At 38.7% G+C, this 18,890-nt stretch overlaps 1 protein-coding gene across 1 annotated transcript in view; it reads right to left on the bottom strand.

Annotated features, from left to right (window-relative positions):
* LOC122787460 (protein spinster homolog 3-like) overlaps positions 1 to 18,890 on the bottom strand; it is a 517,894-nt gene that overhangs the window by 93,548 nt on the left and 405,456 nt on the right. Inside the window, exon 6 of the mRNA XM_044054192.1 lies at positions 12,038 to 12,174. Within this exon, the coding sequence (XP_043910127.1) occupies positions 12,038 to 12,174 (137 nt within the window). The remainder of the gene's footprint in view (positions 1 to 12,037; positions 12,175 to 18,890) is intronic.

Below are 18,890 nucleotides of genomic sequence, written 5' to 3'. Positions count from 1 at the left end.
AGGCTGCAGAGCATAGGTAAGTAGGGGAGTTGGTAGAGAGTGGGGGGGGCATAGGGCAAGACAGCATTGTAGGGGTTAGGGGGGAGTAGGGTAGTCGAGTTAGTGGAACAGTCTTAACATTGTGTTCTCTTTTACAGATGGTCAAGTTACCAGAATTGTGACAACGATGGCAGGCTTTCATAGCCCAAGTGGAAGAATTGTTCCAGGATGCAATGAGGTCCAAGGCAGAGCCAGAGCAAACTTCAGGCAGAAAGAGATGGTGCCCTGTGATGACTCCAGGCCAGGGGAAAAGGCAGCAGGAGGAGAAACAGACCATTACAGTGGAGACTCCTGTTCCCAGTACGTCGCAAGGCTAAGGTGCAGGTAATGATATTAATTTACCAATGGTTGGGGAACTAGGTGGTGAGGATGGTGAGGTGCAGGCAGAGGATGAGGTCTTGTTGGATGGGGATATGGAAAGGGGAGAAACAGTGTCAGACAGAGTGCAAAGGGGGTTGGTACAGGCAGCCGGGTGTCTGGGCAGACAGATGGTTGGAGTGGACCTGGGTTCTAAGGAGAGCTTGACTGGGTCAGAGGTAGGATCAGATTTTGGCCTGCAGCCAGGGGAATGGCTAGCTACTCAGGCGCTGGGAAAGGGCAATCGTGGGTTTATTTTAACCCCGCACATTTTGGGGAAGGTGAAAAAAAAATCTGAAAAGGTGAGTACGTGGATATATTTAACCTGCTAAATGCGGAAGGGGCCCAGAGGTTAGTGGAAGCAGAGTCAGACACTAGCAAGGATTTGTTGGTGGCATTAGCAGTGCTGGGTAGGAAAAGGACAGGTAAGCTTAGGCCCAGGACTTGGGACAACTGGGTGGTTGGCTTTATTTATTACATGGCAATGCAGCTAGAGAAGGATGGAGTGTTGGCTTTGCCCCTTTTGGGGTATTTTCTCACCATTCGGGAGGCACAACATTTAAGGCCAGGGAACGGATGGTTGTGGTATGATGAGCAGTTCCGTAAACAGAAAGCAGTTGACCAGTCTCTGTGGTGGGAGGTTCGTCATCCTGATATATGGCTGGCTACAATGATGGACAGCTTTGGTGGGTTTAATAGGAGGATGAACGTGGGTGTGGTTGGTGGGATGTGTTGGTCGTTTAACAAGGGTACTTGTTCAAGGGTTGGGTGCAAATTTGCACACACCTGCTCAAGATGTGGGGGAAATCATTCTGCAGCTTACTGTGGACAGCAGGGTTTTGGTGCATGAACAATGCTGGCATGGGCTGAGAGGGAGATTTTCTTTCCTTTCAAGGATTACAGACAGTTCCAGGTAGGGGCAATTTTCATAGACCCAGGGGAATGTGATCCTTTAGTGGCAATAGGGGGAGGGGTACCTTTCCCTCATTAAATTGAAGGTATTGGAGGATATGCTTTGCCATTGTCCTAATTTTGTTCTTACGACTGAGGTCATTCAAGGGTTTCAGCAGGGATTTCCTATTAACTCCATGGTTGTGGTGGGGGGGTGTAAGAACCTCCATTCAGTGCAAGCGAAAGAGGATGTTTTGGAAGAGTTGGTAGGTAAGGAGTGTAAGGCAGGGCATTTGTGGGGTCCATCTGATACACCGTCTTTTGTTAGGTACAAGGTGTAGCTGTTGGGTTTAGTGCCAAAGAAACGGGCTGGGGAGTAGATTGATTCATCTTTCATTTCAAAAAGGGAAGTCAGTAAATGACTTTATTGGGAATGAAGAAGTTAGGGTGTGTTATGCCTCTTTGGACGATGCAGTGCAGGTGATCAGGGAATTTCAGGAGCCGTGGTTGGTAAGGTTAACACTGAGTCAGCTTTCCATTTGTTGCCCATTAGGAGGGAGGATTGGCCATTGTTGGGGATGTATTATTTTGACACTGCCATGCCAATGGGTTGTTCCGTGGTATGTGTGACATTTGAGAAAATTAGTACCCTCTTACATTGGATCTGGAATCAGAGGGTGGGAACGCAGAAGGCGGTGCATTATTTGGATGATTTGTTGTTAGTTGCGGGCAGGCTCAACATGGGTTACAAGAATTTATCGGAATGTGTGAGGAACTGAGTGTACCTTTGGCACAGCACAAGATGGAAGGCCCAGCAAGAGCATTGGAGTTCCTGGGGTTAATGGTAGATGAAGAATGGGGATTGTTTCATCTACCTAAGGATAAGATAGAAAGGCTGGAGTCAGCGATAAAGGGGGTGTTGGACAAGAATAAGATTCAAGTGGTTTCAGTCATGGAACCATTGGGTCTTCTGAATTTTGCCTGTTGAGCGGTATATCCGGGTTGGACATTTTGCAGGACATTAGCTTATTTGCTAAAAGGGGGTAAGAGCAACCATCATTGGATTAGGGTGACTAGGCTAGTGTGGGAGGATTTGAAGTTGTGGGATGGTTTTGTGCAACAATTTAATGAGATTTCCTTTTGGTAATTGGAGTGGGTGGGTCAGAAGGAACTTCAGTTGTTTATGGATGCAGCAGGCGTTATCGGCATGGGGCTTACTTTGAGGGAAGATGGTTTGCAGTACAATAGCCTCCAGATTGGGATGAGGAATGGAAGCGTGATGTTGCTTTTTCAGAACTGATGCTGATACAGGCAGCTTCGGTGGTGTGGAAGGAGCAGTTGAGGAAAAAGCGGGTAGTTTTTCATTCAGATAATATGGCTGTGGTGAAGGTGTTACAAAAGAAGACAGCTAGAGCAGATTTGCTGTTGAGGATATTGCAGAAGTTGGTATTGCAGAGCCTGTTAATAAATTTTTCTTTTACAGCAGTGCATGTGCCTGGTGTTAAGAATGATATTGCTGATAGTTTGTCCCGCTTTCAGTTTTACAGGTTTCGAGAGTTGGCCCTGGGGGCAGTCGAGGTGCCAGAAACATTGCCGGAGGAGGTGTGGAAGCTTGGGATAGGATAGTCAGGTGTCTTGTGCAGCATTCCTGGGCTTCTTCTACGAGGAAGGCATACGGTAGGGCTCTTTTTTATTTTAATCGATTTATTTTGCAATTGCCGGAAGAGGTAAGGGTATGGTCAGAGGAATTATTGTTAAGATATGTGGCTAGTGCTTGGTAGAAAGGTAAGGCTTTGCAGACAGTTAAAGTGGATCTGGCGGCTATTAGTCATTTTGCTAAGTTGGGAGGGGTTGCAAGATTTTACAAAGTCATGGACATTAGGATGTATGTTGAGAGGGTGGGGGAGGGTGATGGTGGAATGTAGGAATACACGGTTGCCAATTACAAGGGGAATCTTGAAGATTTTGTTACAGGGTTTATGATTATCACATGTGGGTCACTTTATTATTTTATGTGGGGCACTCTATGCACGTGGTTATATTTTGGCGCTTTCAGGGTATCAGAATTGTTAGGTTCCTGATGTTGGAAGGATGTTATAGTGACTGAGAAGGAGGTCAACATTGTAATACAGAAAAGCAAGACGGATCAGTTAGGTAGGGGATGTACGGTAGTGCTCAAAGCGGACAGGAACCTTCATCTTTGCCCAGTAACTTGGATTACAGAATTTAGGAGTAGGAGGTTGGGGTGTTCAGAGGGGTTGCTGTTTTGTTCAAGGGATGGCAGGGTAGTTTTCAGTAGTAAGTTTATTACTTTAATTAGGAGGATTTTTGGGTTGCATGGGATTTCCAGCTGAGAGATTTGCAGCTCATTCTTTTAGAATTGGGAGGGTTTCGGATTTGGCTAGGCAGGGTAGTTCAATTGAGGTTATTAAGATGGCGGGCAGGTGGTCCTCAAATGCCTTTTTATCTTATATTAGATAGTACTGTTTGTGGTTATTAACAATTTTTTCTTTTTCTTTTAGGGAAGCATAGTCATTTTGGGCCATTCGTATATCTAGTGGGCTGAGAAGCGTGCCTTAATCAGGGAGGATGGAAGCAATTTGGGTTTATCTTATTTAGGATGTTCTGTGTTTTGGCATTGGGTCAGGGGTATGCATTGGGATAGGTTAATGTTTGAATTTCAGAAGGCTAAATCACGGATAGAGTGTCCTGATATATTAATAATTCATTTGGGAGGTAATGACTTGAGTATTTTGACTAAGAATTGTTTAGCAGACACTATTTTACATGATTTGTGTAGACTACAGGATAGGTACCTGGGTATGGTAATTGTGTGAACGGAGTTGATTTCTCGATTGTTTTAGAGGGAGGCGTGCAGTTATAAAGCTATTGAAAAGGCCAGGAGATTTGTTAACCATACATTGGTGGGGCTGTTAAGAAAATCGGGGATACATATAATTCAGCATGGGGACTTTGAACAAGGAGAGGTAGGTTGGTATCATATGGATGGATATCATCTGAATGAAATTGGTTTGGATTTGTTTAATTTGCATCTCAAGCTCTTTTTAGAAGAGGTGCTGCAGGTTAAGGTTTAGGAGGGGGAACAGCCTGGGATCAGGCTGGTGGCAGAGAAGAGGGACAGGATTGTCCTCTTCTGTTCCCGCTTTAAGGATGTGGTTTGATGTGGTCAATGGTTTTGTGTAGTGGAAGGTGAGCAGGTACGCTACTTATTATTTGTGGGGGGATATGAGCAGGCACACTGCCCCGGTGGAGGAAGTTTTAGGATGAGCAGGTGCGCTGCCCTGAGACGTTCGAGCAGGGTGAGTGGTTATGCTGCCCTAAGGATCATTGTGGTTGATGGCATTTGATATTGTTTATATGTTTGACGTTTCATGTATGATAATATATAATAAAGGTCGTCAAATGGCTTTGTGTGTCTAGAGTGGTTTGTTCAAAGGGGGGCCGGGACAAATATAATTTGGCACAAATAAAGTTGTCCTGGGCCCAATAGTAAGTGGAGGGAGGGGGTGGAGAGTGGGGAAGAGCTAGGCTAGGGATTGGCTAATCACTAAAGGCATAGCAATGTAGTTAGGGAAAGGGGATGGGAGTAGTTAAGGAAGTGAGTTAAGGAAGGGTAGGACTCAGGATGGGTTTAAGTGTAGGGAGCTAAAGGAAGTAGTTACATTTGGCGTGAGTTGGTCCCTTCCACCCTCCATTTTTTGCTGGAGGAAGATTTGGTTGGTTTGAGCAGAGAAGTGGAGAAGAGGGACAGGATTGTCCTCTTCTGTTCCCCATCTAAGGATGTGGTTTGATTTGGCCAATGGTTTTGTGTCATGGAAGGTAAGCAGGTACGCTGCCTATTATTTGTGGGGGAGTGAGCAGGCATGCTGCCCTGGTGGAGGAAGTTTTAGGGTGAGCAGGTGCACTGCCCTGAGGCGTTCGAGTAGGGTGAGTGGTTATGCTGCCCTGAGGATCATTGTGGTTGATGGCATTTGATATTGTTTATATGTTTGAAGTTTCATGTATGATAATATATAATAAAGGTCGTCAAATGGCTTTACGTGTCCAGAGTGGTTTGTTCAAAGGGGGGTCGGGACAGTATCTGCTGTGTGCATTGGCTTTGTGCAAACATGATATCCTTCATTGCAATCTTAATACTGCTTACTACAAATGCTTCTACAACATATTCTGTAATGCTTTATGCCACTTTTACTCTGAACTTCTATAAATGTACTGATGGACCCTCTCATAGCCAATCTTAACTGTATGCAGATCCTTTTCATTCAAATCATATATTTTCTCACAGTCAGCAAATGATCATGAATAATATGCAACTGATTTCTCTTCTTCCAGAGCCCTGCAGTAGTACCCTTATGGATAGCATTCACATGTAACTGACTTGCTGAAGTCAAACTACTTCATTGTAGGTGATGTTGTTACTACTGATTTTAATTCTTGCTTCTCACACCAGTAGTATGCCGCATCACGTTCCAATAATTTTTTTAATGGCACACTTACATCATATAGATTTAGAATAAACTTCAAAAACACTGCAAAATGCCCATATATCTCATACATGCTTGTTTATTCTGTGGTACCAGTGAGCTATGAATGTTTCATCTGTTTACAGACCCTCTGAAGTTAAAACATAACCTGTATATCTTATCTCTGCAACTCTAATTATAAACTTAATCTTGTTCAGCTCAAGGTTATATTATCTCAACATCTTTATTAACTGAACCAGTCTTCTGTCATGTTCTTGTCTCATCACATCCCATATCAGCATATTATTAATAATGCTAACAACACCATCACCCCCTTCTGTCATCTGTGTAACAGCTCTATGAAGCAGTTAAGTTGCTGATGAAATGTCATATGGAAGTATGATTATTCTGTATACTATTATGGGTATATAAAATGTACACAACTAGGAACTTTTGTCATCTAGTTTGATTTGTGATTTGCCTAAATGTCTGATTGCAGTCTTGCACAAAGAAATATTTAGCATGTGGTGTGCTACTCACAACTCTTTCCACAGTACAAAGTTGATAGTGTTCCCCCTTTTTTACATTTATTTGGGTCTTGTGACTCTCTACATGTATGCATCTTGTTAGGTGTAACCAATGTAACTCTACTATTTACCCATTCAGTGATTTCAGTTTGTCTCTCAGTTATACACATTCAGTTTTATCCTCTGTTGGTACTGGAACTTTCCTTGGAATATGCACTACAAGCAATATGGTAGGATCTATATAAATGTATCCCTGAGTATCTGACATGCAGTGAGCTACATCATTTAGCACATGACTGCCTACATTCAGCAAGGTCTCTCACATGTGCTATACAGTAAAAATGAGCTAGGAGTGTAATTCCCCCTGGTATTCTTTAGGGGGTTTCCATTAATGGCCAAGATTCTTCCTTACCTTCCCTCACAATCTGAGAGTTGTCTCTCACCTAAATTCAAACCACATATCCACACACCACACCATCAGAAGCGGAAATTCAACATCTCTGTGCTTCGGGATTTTGAATTTCACGCTTCTGCCAGTTTCAGAACTTTGAGTTTTCTGTATGTGATTTTGAAATACTGAAATTCGGGATTTCAGTATTTTGACTTTACATAGTGGACCCATACATATACACACACACACACACACACACACACACACACACACACACACACACACCATGGCAGTCATGTAAATATAAATGTATTCCAAGAATATTTCTATGCAATTATTTTGTCTTCTCCAGCTAGTGCACAATATCTCTTATATTAGCAAATGTCAGTTCAGTTTTAGATGTCTGCTTTCTAGTTATTGCTTTTTAGCAACCGTTATTATCAAATTTACTAATGCCTGTTCATTTTTTGCTATATCAGGAATTAGTGACTTAGTAATCATCAATGTATTTTCAAGCAGTTCTTCCAGTAACATTTAAAACTCCAAGTGATATGTGTTATGCCTTTACCAGGACAACATGATATGTTACCATGTCTCATGCGCACTATGTTACAGGCATTCCGAACATTTTTGGTTTATCAGAGACCGGGCGTATATCACTTCATCGAAAGTGGAAAATATCGAAACTGTAAACATTGAACTCAAAACAGCAAACTGTAAAACATCGAAATTGGGGTAAAAAAAAAACATGTGGAGTGAAGATCAAAAACAACTTATAACATGCAGGGGGCAAGACCCCCTGCACCCCCCACACCCCCTGGCACTTAAATATACCACTTCGGAGATCGCACTTCAGTGCACTACAGTGCGGAAACAGAAGATTTCCATTTCCTACACTGTAGTGCCATCTCGGAGATGGTATATTTAAGTAGTAGGGGGCACAGCCCCCCATGTGGTGGGTGCAGGGGGGCTTGCTCCCATGCCTACACCCTTAATGTTCCATGTCCCCATTGGGAACTGCCGTTGACATCATTTTGATGTTGTCAAGGTTCGCTGTTTTAAGTTCGATGTTTAGTGCTTCGATGTTATCTGCATTCGATGATGTGTATTAAACCCTCAGAGACCACATCATCTGCAAACTTGCTGGAGTATGAAAAAATGCAAAAATTCTTTCAAGAAAACATTATAAACTTCCTAAATTTAGCAGCATATCTTAGTAACTGAAATAAGGGTCCCTAACTTTTAAAATGTAATTGTTCTTCCATATATCTGACCCACATTTTGTTTCATCCTGTGATCTACCTTACCTTTCAGATCTCTCAAAATTCTAAACACTTTACTTACTAGCATTTATATTTTTCATGATGCTGGTTAGGGGTGATCTAACTATTTATAAAAGTATCTGTGAGAGCATCTATGCTACAAGTATAGAGATTAATAAAAAAAGTCATAACTTAATGACAAGGGATAATCTGAAAATATATGTAAAGATGTGTATTACCATAATTTTGGTATATGGACAATGGAGAAATTCTGTTCTGTTAAAAATAAAAAAAAATCTGATTTTCTTATCTGCTTTAAAAATAATTTAGACAGGTGGATGGGTAAGGGTAAAATATGATCCTATATAAGTAAGTGGCAAACTCTTTCTAGGTTTTGAGTTTGAAAGATTGAACATAAATTATTCCTACTATATAATTTGTCATTGTATTTTCTATGGAAGTATAGTAAAAACATTCTTTTCTTTCTAGTTAAATATGAAGATAGCATCAAGTTGTTCCCTTTTAATAAAACTTTATGATCAAGCTAGAACTAGTTGAATCAGAATTATCACTGGATCTGCAAAGGCAGAAAGGTTTTGTTCTAATTGTCATAGCCACGGGCAGGAGTAGAAGGAGGTGTTCAATACCCACAACTTGATGGACAATAAGGTCAAACAAAAAACTACCAAGTTTATTCTAACTGTCCATTAAATATATAACTAAACTTCTCTCTGACTACATTTATTTTTACTTAAGCAAAGCTGGAGTTAGTGTTTGTGTATATGTTTATAAAAGAATGGCAAAAATTATGCCAAAATTTATAGATATGGATCAGTGTGATTTTGTGGAGAGGAGGCAAACATTTGACATTAACAGAACATTGATGATCCAGAGGGAAGCAGAATGCAAGAAAATACCAATGTTGTTTGTAGGTCTTGAGGCAGAGAAAGCATTTGACAGAGTAAGGTGGGAGCTTATGAGCAGGGCAGTGGAAGCATTTGCATCCCCTGATAAAATTATAAGGTTGATTAGGAAGATATATGAGGGATCACAGGCAGAAATTACAGTGGGTGGGTTCCTGTCTGATACTTTCTGTTTCAGCAGAGGAACCAGGCAGAGTTCTATTTGCAGAAAATAATATTTTATACCTGATAAAACCAGAAAAGGACATTTCAGCGTTGTGGAACATTTGGGCTCAGTTTTAAATTTTTGGGGGATACAAAATGAATGAAGCTAAAACAAAGGCAATAAAAATGAATGAAGCTAAAACAAAGACAATAGCTGTAAATGATGTACCCATACATGTATTGGTTCAGCAATATACATATTTATGGAGGCATGACAAAATGAAGTACTTAAGAGTATGGATTGAAAAGGATTCTGGTGTGGCAGCTAAGGATAAGTGGGAAGAGACCAAACAAAAGATAATCAAAAAATGAGAAACTGGAAGCTCTATTTGATGGATATGGATAGCAAGATACAAGCAGTTAAAGTGTTTTTAGTCCCTTTAGTTTTATACACAGGTCAGGCATGTTTTTATCAACCAGAGCAGTTGTGGATAGCAATTAATAAAGAGCTTAATGATTTTATCTGGGAGGGGAATATGGCAAGAGTCAAGTATGATAAGCTTATTCTTCCAACAGAACAAGGTGGTCTGGAATTATTCAATTTGAACGGGTATTTCAGACCTACACAGTTAAGACTCCTATACATAGCACAAGCAGAAACATATAATTCAAAGTGAAAAGGGATGATGACAAAATAGGGGGGAGCTGCAGAAACAAGTCGAGACTGGGATTTTGGATGCAGATCCTTAAGGAAAATAACAATAACCATACAGAATATTATATTCATAAAGTAGCAGAAATTATTATAAGAACTAAACCAACACAGGAATGGACAAAGATGATTCTATCAATAGGGATGACTGCAGTTAATGATACAGACAATAGCAATGAAGGAACTGGAATTTATTGGGGAAAACTGGTGAAAGAAACAAGGTATTAGGGGCATATAATTAGACAGGGCAAGGTAATAGAATGGAAAGAGGCAAAGAATTTATTTGGACTCTGGGCTAGATATTGCCTTTTCTATCAAGCATTGGTATCTGAGTATAGGCAAAAAGAGAAATAGGGGGATCCTCAGTGAAAAACCAATACTAGTAGAAACAGACGCTGCTGTTAAAAAAGGAATAACTAGTAGAGCATATAAAATATTGCATGATAGCTATAAGAATCAATCAGAGGAGGTTAGAAAGGATTGTAAAGAGAGAGAGAGTGGAAAAAACAATGGGTGGACACATGTATGTCTCCCAAATATACAAGAAAGTCTAGAAGATTTTGGATCTTTGCTTGGAAGTGTTTACATATGTATTTTTATACCACAAGTAGACTCCAAAGAATTTTTCCTCGAGTGTTTAGCAAATGTTGGAGGTATGTTGGGGAAGACGGAGGTAACTGGGAACATATTTTGTGAGAGTATAATGAGTTGGCAGACTTTAAACATTCATTGAAGACTACTCTGTCAGAACTGGTGAGTGAGCAGATTGGTGTGACTAAGGAAATGATTTTTTGATTTATGATACAGAATTGGAATTGTCTAGACATAGAAAGCCCTTGCTGAGTCTAATTATGGTGGCTGCTAAAAAAAAAAACAATTACTAGGAAATGGAAATCAAAGTCTAAAGCAACTGAGAGAAAACAACTGTTATTAGGATCTTTAGTAAAGGGTAGGAGCAAATTACAAAGAAAAAATGGGAATTGTGGGAACAATACATGCAGATGAGGAATGAGGTTTAAAAGAGGGCAAGATTTGAATGAGCTATGTAATGTTTGACTGACAGTGACTGGTTAGATTATAAGTGATGCATACTGTTTGCAACTAAATTATGTCAATGTGGTTTGTTTTCATTTCTATAACTAAATGATTGCCTATGTCATAAGTTTTAATTTAATAAAGATGTTTCTTGTTAAACAAAAAATATAATGCTAAAAAAGCAAAGCTGGAACTCAGCGATAAGTGTAGTAGTTCAGACTCTCAGCACAGACCACTTTGCTTAGGCTATCATCATCATTTTTCCATGGTATCAGGGTGTTGCATCAACCCTTGCCACCTCTCTTGATTCAATTCCACTCACCTACCTTCTTTGACAATCACCCTTGATTGCTGTAGGCCTTGCCTCATGGAATCCATCAGTCTCTTTGATGAATGCCCTTATCTCCTCATGCCTTCTTCCTGTCTCTCTGTCTCACCCAAATCTGCTTTATCTGGTTAGGCTCCTTATATGTATTGCAATCACAGACCTTTTCATTTCATTTTTTCAATGAATTTGTTATCAGGTAAACTCACAAGGCACCAGCCTCTTTTCTAGGATGACACAGGAGCACTATTTGCTTTCACCTACTGATGAGAGTAGTACAATCAGAATCATAAACCTTTTTACCTTACCAGTGGTACAAATATAGTCTTATCACATATCTGCTATAACCTCTTCATTTTGTAGTTGTTTGTCATTCCAAGTAATGAGGAACAATATCACACAGACCCTGAAGTAATCAGTATTCCAAGAAATGGACATTATCATGATGGATGGACTCATGCTGACCCGTATCTCTTTTACAGGTAAGGCTGACTTCCTCATGTGACTATTCCAGCCAGTAAGTGCCTGAAGTTCATGCCTCAGTTTTATCTTTACTGTAAAAGAACTATCAAACCATGCTAAGGTATGCATGAGTGATGCTGGAATTTATCTGTGTATGGGAGAGCCTCCTAGTCATTTTTCATCGAATGCAGTGATTAAACTGTGTAACATCTTATTGGGAAAACTAGCAAAACCTGTATGATTTATTTTTCCAGTTATTATCTAGAATAAATCATTTTCAACCTACAATTGCTTCCTTTTCTTTGCACACCAATACTTTCATTGTATTAAATCTCTCTGGGTACAATAAATGCATCCTTGCATTGTTTAATTATAAATCCCACTTTAGGCAAGGAGTATATTCTCTAGTCCTCATCTCTGTTTCCAAGGACATAACAAGAGGTAGGACTCCCTATTGGACTGTAAAGTAGATTTATTAAACTTACTTTGAGAAGAGATATTTGATGTCTTGACTCCATGATGTTTTTGATACTGTCTGAAAATGTTCGGATGCTCCTCTTTTTGGGTCAGGTACAAAGATACACAGTAATATTAGGCCAATACCTCCTAAACAAGGGGTTACCTAAAATAATATCAGAACACAATTGCTTTAAACTTCAAGTACTAGGCCATAATTTCTGAACATCTATGCTATATGCCAAAAGTCAAAAGAAAGACCAGAAGGCTGAGTGCTAGACAGAAAGCCGTGTAAGAGAAAAAAAAATCAGCATGCTATCTTACACAGCAGTCTAACTTGACATTAAACATATCTGATATTGAAGTACTGGATGCATGACTATAAACAAAAATTATACTTAGACAAAATCAGAAACCACTTTTATAAGTTTTTATAAGTGTCAGGGGAAACCCATCATTGATTTGTTTTGAGTATTGTTTATAAATATTCATGTTATACTTCACACAAACAGCTTTGAATGTTTATGCCAAAGAAATGTATTTTCTCAACAGATGTGTAAAACAGTGTGTCTATCAATTTTGCACCTACCAGTAAGTATCTACATTACACGGAGTATCTTACTGCACTCCACAAACAAATAATATCCTTATAATATTAAAGTTATTATATAGAAACTCGCGGTGGTGGTAGCATTGTCACCTCACAGTAAGATGCTGTCTGGTTCGATTCTCATCTAGAGCGTCTTCTGTGTGGAGACATGCGTGAATGGGCGTACCTTCGTTGAAGGTTGTGTGTCAGGGCTGGTAACTCGGCACGTAAAAATCAACTACCAATCATTAGCGGGCGGAGTTCCACTGTGGCGACCTCTAAATGGGAAAAGCTGAAAGACACAAACAAACAAATTAAAGTTATTATATAAGAACCTGCACATAACAGGCTTATTAGTGCATGGCTTATATATAACAACATCACTTTTAACAAGTCTCTAACAACAACACTCTTAACAAGTCTAAACATTGGTCCAGTACCAATAGGTAATACAAAACTGAAAGAAAACAGTTTCTCTTTTACATCAACTCACATAATATAGTACAAGCTATTACGCACTGTGTCCCCTGTCTACTATTCCATTAAAAATGTTTGTGTTTACTACCTTGGAGATTATTTTTATGCAACAGCAACTTTGCTGATCATAACCAGTTCAGGAAGCCAAACAAAGAACAATATTGTATTTACCATGGAAAATATTTACATATATTAAAGTATTTAAGTTGCCCTGCTGTTTGTGGGCACTCACTTCAGACTCCTCCTATCAGTCTCACACTCTACCATTTACCCCTACATTTTACCTCAAATAAATCTCATCCAAAACTATGTAAAAGACTTAGAAAAAATTGGCTGCAAGAATAACCTTGATCTCTATAGTTTACCACCTGACTTTGTTAATATGGCAGCCAAACTATTTAGTAAACCATTTGCTCACATCTTCCACTTTTCAATCACGTCAGGAAAAATCCCCCAGTTCAGATATTTGCTCATAATCCCCATCCCAAAACAAGTTGCTGCACCATCCAATGAAGAATTCAGGCCAGTAGCTATACTGTGCCCTATAACCAAGGCATTCAAAAAAGCTAACCTTTGATCAAGTGATAGACCACCTAAATAAACGCATCTTACTTACTGTCTCTCAGTATGTCTTCTGAAATGGCCACAGCACCCACAGTGCTATTTGTGCACTCACTGACAAAATATATTTATGCATTGAAAAAGAGCATTTGATTGGTGTTTCGTTTATTGATTGATACAGCGCCTTCAAGTGCAGAAATCATTGCATGTTACCAAAGAAGCTTACATCAACTGTATTTGGTGCTAACACTGTGTGCTTGTTCACCATCTATCTGGCAAATAGCACATTCATAACACAACTTGGCAATATCACCACAGAGGTAAGAAACTTTTCATCAAATATTCCCTAAAGCTCCATTCCTGTGCCAATTCTTTTATCACTTTTCATCAGTGACATTAAGAACTATTATGATACTATAAACAAGAATGACATCATCCTGGATAAATGCAGCCCATCCCCACAACAGTACAAAAAGGTCTGCAAAGAGATTTTAACTCTATAACTGTCTTTCATCAAATCTATTCAACCTAAATGCCTCAAAAATTGCTGCAGTGTTCTTTGTTACTTACTTGAGGGAGCAACTGATAAAAAGGACCTTTTGCTTTTGTTTTGTTTTTTGACAGGTATACAGTGAGAGTTATGACCTGTTGTTCCTCTGTTATTGAGGAGCTCCAGGTTATATTGAGAGAGTAAGGGCGCTGGACCTAGGAACAGCATCAGACTCCAAAAGAGCCATCTATACCTCTGTGATTACTCACCTTTCTGTCTTGCCATAGGACAAAAAAGCTTCTCAAGAAATATCCCTGCCAAATTGAAACATCTCCACTAAAACCTAAAAAGAATCAATAGCTACAATGACTTCAGGAAACAAAATGCGCAGACATCTAGAAAAATGTACATGCTTTAATAGGCTAAGGACACCTAACTAATGTGAACAACTCCTCACAATGTCACCTGCAGTCTCTCTGCCTAAGTAGAGTAAATGTGTGTGTGTGTGTGTGTGTGTGTGTGTGTGTGTGTAAATAGTTATTGTCATATGAAAACTGGCACTTTTATAACTATCTGAGACCATCTTTACTAAATACTACATCTCTGTTATTAAATACCTTCATGTAAACAAACTTGTTACTACTGTAGTAATGAATTTCTCCATAATGTAAAGACAATGGCAGATCATACCCCCTTAAATAAATCATTTTCCCATATTAGTAAGTTAGTTAGGGTACTATATGTAGTTGCTTTGTAGTTCAAGGATTTTTAGTGCTTTTCCTGTTTGCTCATTATGATGTATGAGGTAATTGCTTTTTAGCTCTTTGCTCAATATGATGTATGATGTAATTGCTTTTTAACTATTTGTTTGCTCAGTATGATGTAATTGTTTTTTAACTCTTTGTTTGCTCACTATGATGTATGATGTAATTGCTTTTTAACTCTTGGTATTATTACACCTGGCTCAAAGCTGAAAAGGGTCCAAGGACCAGACAACTTACCAAGTTAACAAAGTCTTAAATAAATAAAAACAAGTGATCTGATCTGGAAAGTCTCCCATATCATTCCACTGCATAAAGGAGGAAACACTAATGAACTTTCTAACTTCCGTCCTATAGCCTTACTATCACCACTATCTAAAATTATGGAACGTTGTATACAGCATCAACTTTTAAATCATCTTCTACACAATAACCTACTTGCAGACTCCCAACATGGTTTTAGACCTTACCATAGCACTTCCACTGCTCTTCTTTCCTTCACAGACTCCATCAACAAAATTTGCAATAACAACCTATTCTCCTCTGCTTTATTTCTCGACCTCTCTAAAGCTTTTGATATGGTGAACCATCACCTTCTGCTACACACTTTGAAATCTTTCTCTTGACTCTTTGGCATTGCGCTGGTTTAACTCATATTTGATAGATAGAAAACAAGCAGTCCTTTGGGACAGCCATTTATCCTCTCAGCTCCCAGTCACTATCGGGGTCCCCCAAGGATCCATCTTAGGTCCCCTTCTCTTCTCCATATTTATAAATAACCTGTCTACTTCTGTCCCAACATCCACATGCATTCAGTATGCAGATGATTCAACACTCATCTGTTCTGCTGTATCTCCAACTGAACTTCATTCTTCCACCCAAAAAGTCTTTACTGCAGCAGAAAACTTGTTCCAACATATCTGTCTCCTCCTTAATCCCCAAAAAAACAAATTATTACTTTTTTCTCCAACCCTTAAGTCTGCCCCTTTCTCCTTTTCTATTGTCTCTGACAATGGCACTATCATTACACCTGATTGTTCCACTAAACTACTAGGTTTCACAATAGATAACCAACTAAACTTTGACTCCCACATTGACCTAACCATCAAAACTGTTAATAAAAAGATAGGTGCCCTCTATTCACTTAAGCCCTTTCTTACAGCAACTACCAGGGTGTCTCTAGCCCAAACTCATCTCATCTCTACATTATTGTATGTCTCTCCATCTTTTATCAACCTATCAAAATCTTACCTTCAGAAACTAGCCACAGCCTACCATAGCATTGCCAGGTTTGCCACAGGTTCCCCATTTCATACCCATCATTGTGTTAATCTCAAAAAGCTTGGCTGGCTTGAACTTCAAAATCTTATTCTTCTACATCAATTAGTTATCACCTATAAAATTCTCCATTACCCTACTAATACACCCATACTTAACAACCTTGTTGCCCCTTTCAGGAATCTTACTTTCCTTCGCTCTGCTAACAAACTGCTAGTAGCTACTCTCAAATCACACAATAAATCTGGTGACTCCTTGTTCACAAATGTTGTTGGCTCACACTGAAATAAACTTCCCACAGAACTGACTACTTTAGGCTCATCACAACTTTTCAAGAAACAATTAAAGAACTATTTCAAATCTCACTGGCTTTGCCCTTGCTCAAATCCTGACTGACCTCAGCATCCAACTCTCACTATAGTTCTCTCCATTACCTTGTTATACATCCATCTCCTCTACTTGTCTCTCTCACTAGTACTATCCCTCCTCTGTAGCTCACCTAACATCCACATGGATATTACTATTCCTATAATGTCACTCTCTCTTTACACCAGATATATTACTGCAACCTTTCATCTCACCTATTATTGAAACCTGTATGTTGCTTCCTGCTGTTCAAATCTGGTTCTTAAAACTATTGCCCTGGCACAAAATGTTTATCATAATTGTTAATACTGTAAATATTGTATAGACTCCAGTCTTTGTTATTATCTTTTGTCATTTTCAATTCCTGCTTCTGCAAAGAATATGGCATTAGCGATCCTTACTGTATTTTTCATTTGTTAAATTGCTTCTGTACTGTTACTATACTACATTGGAATAGTTCTTTAGATTCTTATAATTGTCTCTTACTGTGCTGTTTTTATGTTATTTACTAGTATATAGTGGAGCTTTTCTCCTCGGGCCTCTGCTGAAAATGGACATGTATCCAGCCAGACTAGCCCGGTCAACAAATGTAAAATAAAATAAATAAAAGTGCATATTTTTGTCAGACAGTTTCAGTTTCTCAGCCTTAATATTATGCTCTTCAAACATGAAGGTCCCACTCTCTTGCATGGCAAGCCATGATACCAATCATCATGTAGCTGTGTATCTCACGGGATCAGCCCACATGATTCATAAGCTACATGTAATGAGCACCAAGAAAAAATAGCATGTACCCTATTGGGCCAATGACCCAGAAGACTATTTCTTAACCTTTACACGTGGTTCTTTGTTGATTCTCCCTTCCAAAACATTAGTAAAAAAAAAATGCATACTTCATGGTAGGAAGAAAATAGCTGTCATCATAGCCCTAAAACAAAAATGAATACCTTATATCAGATCACAGGCAATCCAAAACCCAGAAATGTGAAGTGGGGGGGGATTGGCACTTTAGAGATGCAGAAAGCAAAAAATAAAAATGAAATGTACTCGTCTTATCCTTTTAACCCCTTTGCTGTTCACATGACTGTAAAAACTTCTCTTACTATTGTCACACTCTATACCTTACAGTTTTTGCCGTCCCAAGAGCCTAATAAGTTCTCAAATGCAGATATGAGATGGCACCATTGTCAGACCTTATTATTTCAAGCTTATGTTAAGAAATAGGACAGCAGGCAACAAACAAAAATGCATTCTTATGGACATTTCAGCATGTTAAGACTGCTGACACAAAAGCTCTTGTCACAAATAAAGCAATTTGTCATGTAATGCTATCCATAAAACTATTACAGTTACTGAGTCTGTCAAGCTGCCAACTCACAGACCCTCTTACAACAGTCAAAATGTCTTTCTAGTATTTCTAACACTTCAGTAATCATCTGACATCCATCTTTGTCCATTTACAGTATCATCTATCATTTCCTGTCCTTTCCTACAGTTTAAAATTACAATCCATGCAGGTGCCTTATAAAATGACTTTTTACATTACATACAATCATAGCCCAAATAATATAGCCACATAACATTACTAGCACATAACTCAAAACACAATACTGAAGCTCAAGTCACCTTAAATGTTATGCATATACATCTGTAACCTTGGCTAAACAGTTATAACAGTGTTTTTAACAAAACAGCTTTATTATAAATCATGCAATCACTGAACATACATACTTCATTTTGTAGGTAACACCTTACCCTAAATACATAGAACTTATTAATTACTGACAGTTTTAATGTGAATATCACACTTTAAATCATGCTACATGTAAACACCATTATTACAGGTCTTATTACAGAAAAGTAAAATAATCAAACAGTAACAGTTTTACAAAACTACATTTGAGCAAAAAAGGAAAAGTCATAATATAATCATCCTCAGTGCCATTTTATCACCTTTAATGACTCATCACACATAACTGACTTTGCTCAAAACAGCAAACATGAGTATTACATTTTGGGCCCTTAACTCACGAAAACATTTATAACATATTCTTATGAAAAACAAGGATTTATGATCATATTGAAATAAACATGAAATCATAATGCATATTAATATCAATATCAGTCCGATACTGAGTCCTTTTCATCATTTGTGTTCAAGAGTCTCAAGGGCATAATTACAACCTTATGTAGAATTCAAGATCAGTTATCAGGTGTAGACACGTTCATTATCTGTGTAATAGTCTCATCATATATTTTCAGCTTTGCAGAAAACAACTAACATATGCTGCATTTTTAATACCTGACAAGTGAAAACAGTTACAAGATACCAAGAAATATTTGTATTTATAGTCACAGTA

This window comes from Protopterus annectens, chromosome 13.part0 (assembly GCF_019279795.1).
Source record: "Protopterus annectens isolate FY-2018-M chromosome 13.part0, PAN1.0, whole genome shotgun sequence".
Taxonomy (NCBI): Eukaryota; Metazoa; Chordata; order Ceratodontiformes; family Protopteridae; genus Protopterus; species Protopterus annectens.
Note: the sequence above shows the minus strand (reverse complement) of the source record. Positions and strands in the feature narration are given on the sequence as shown.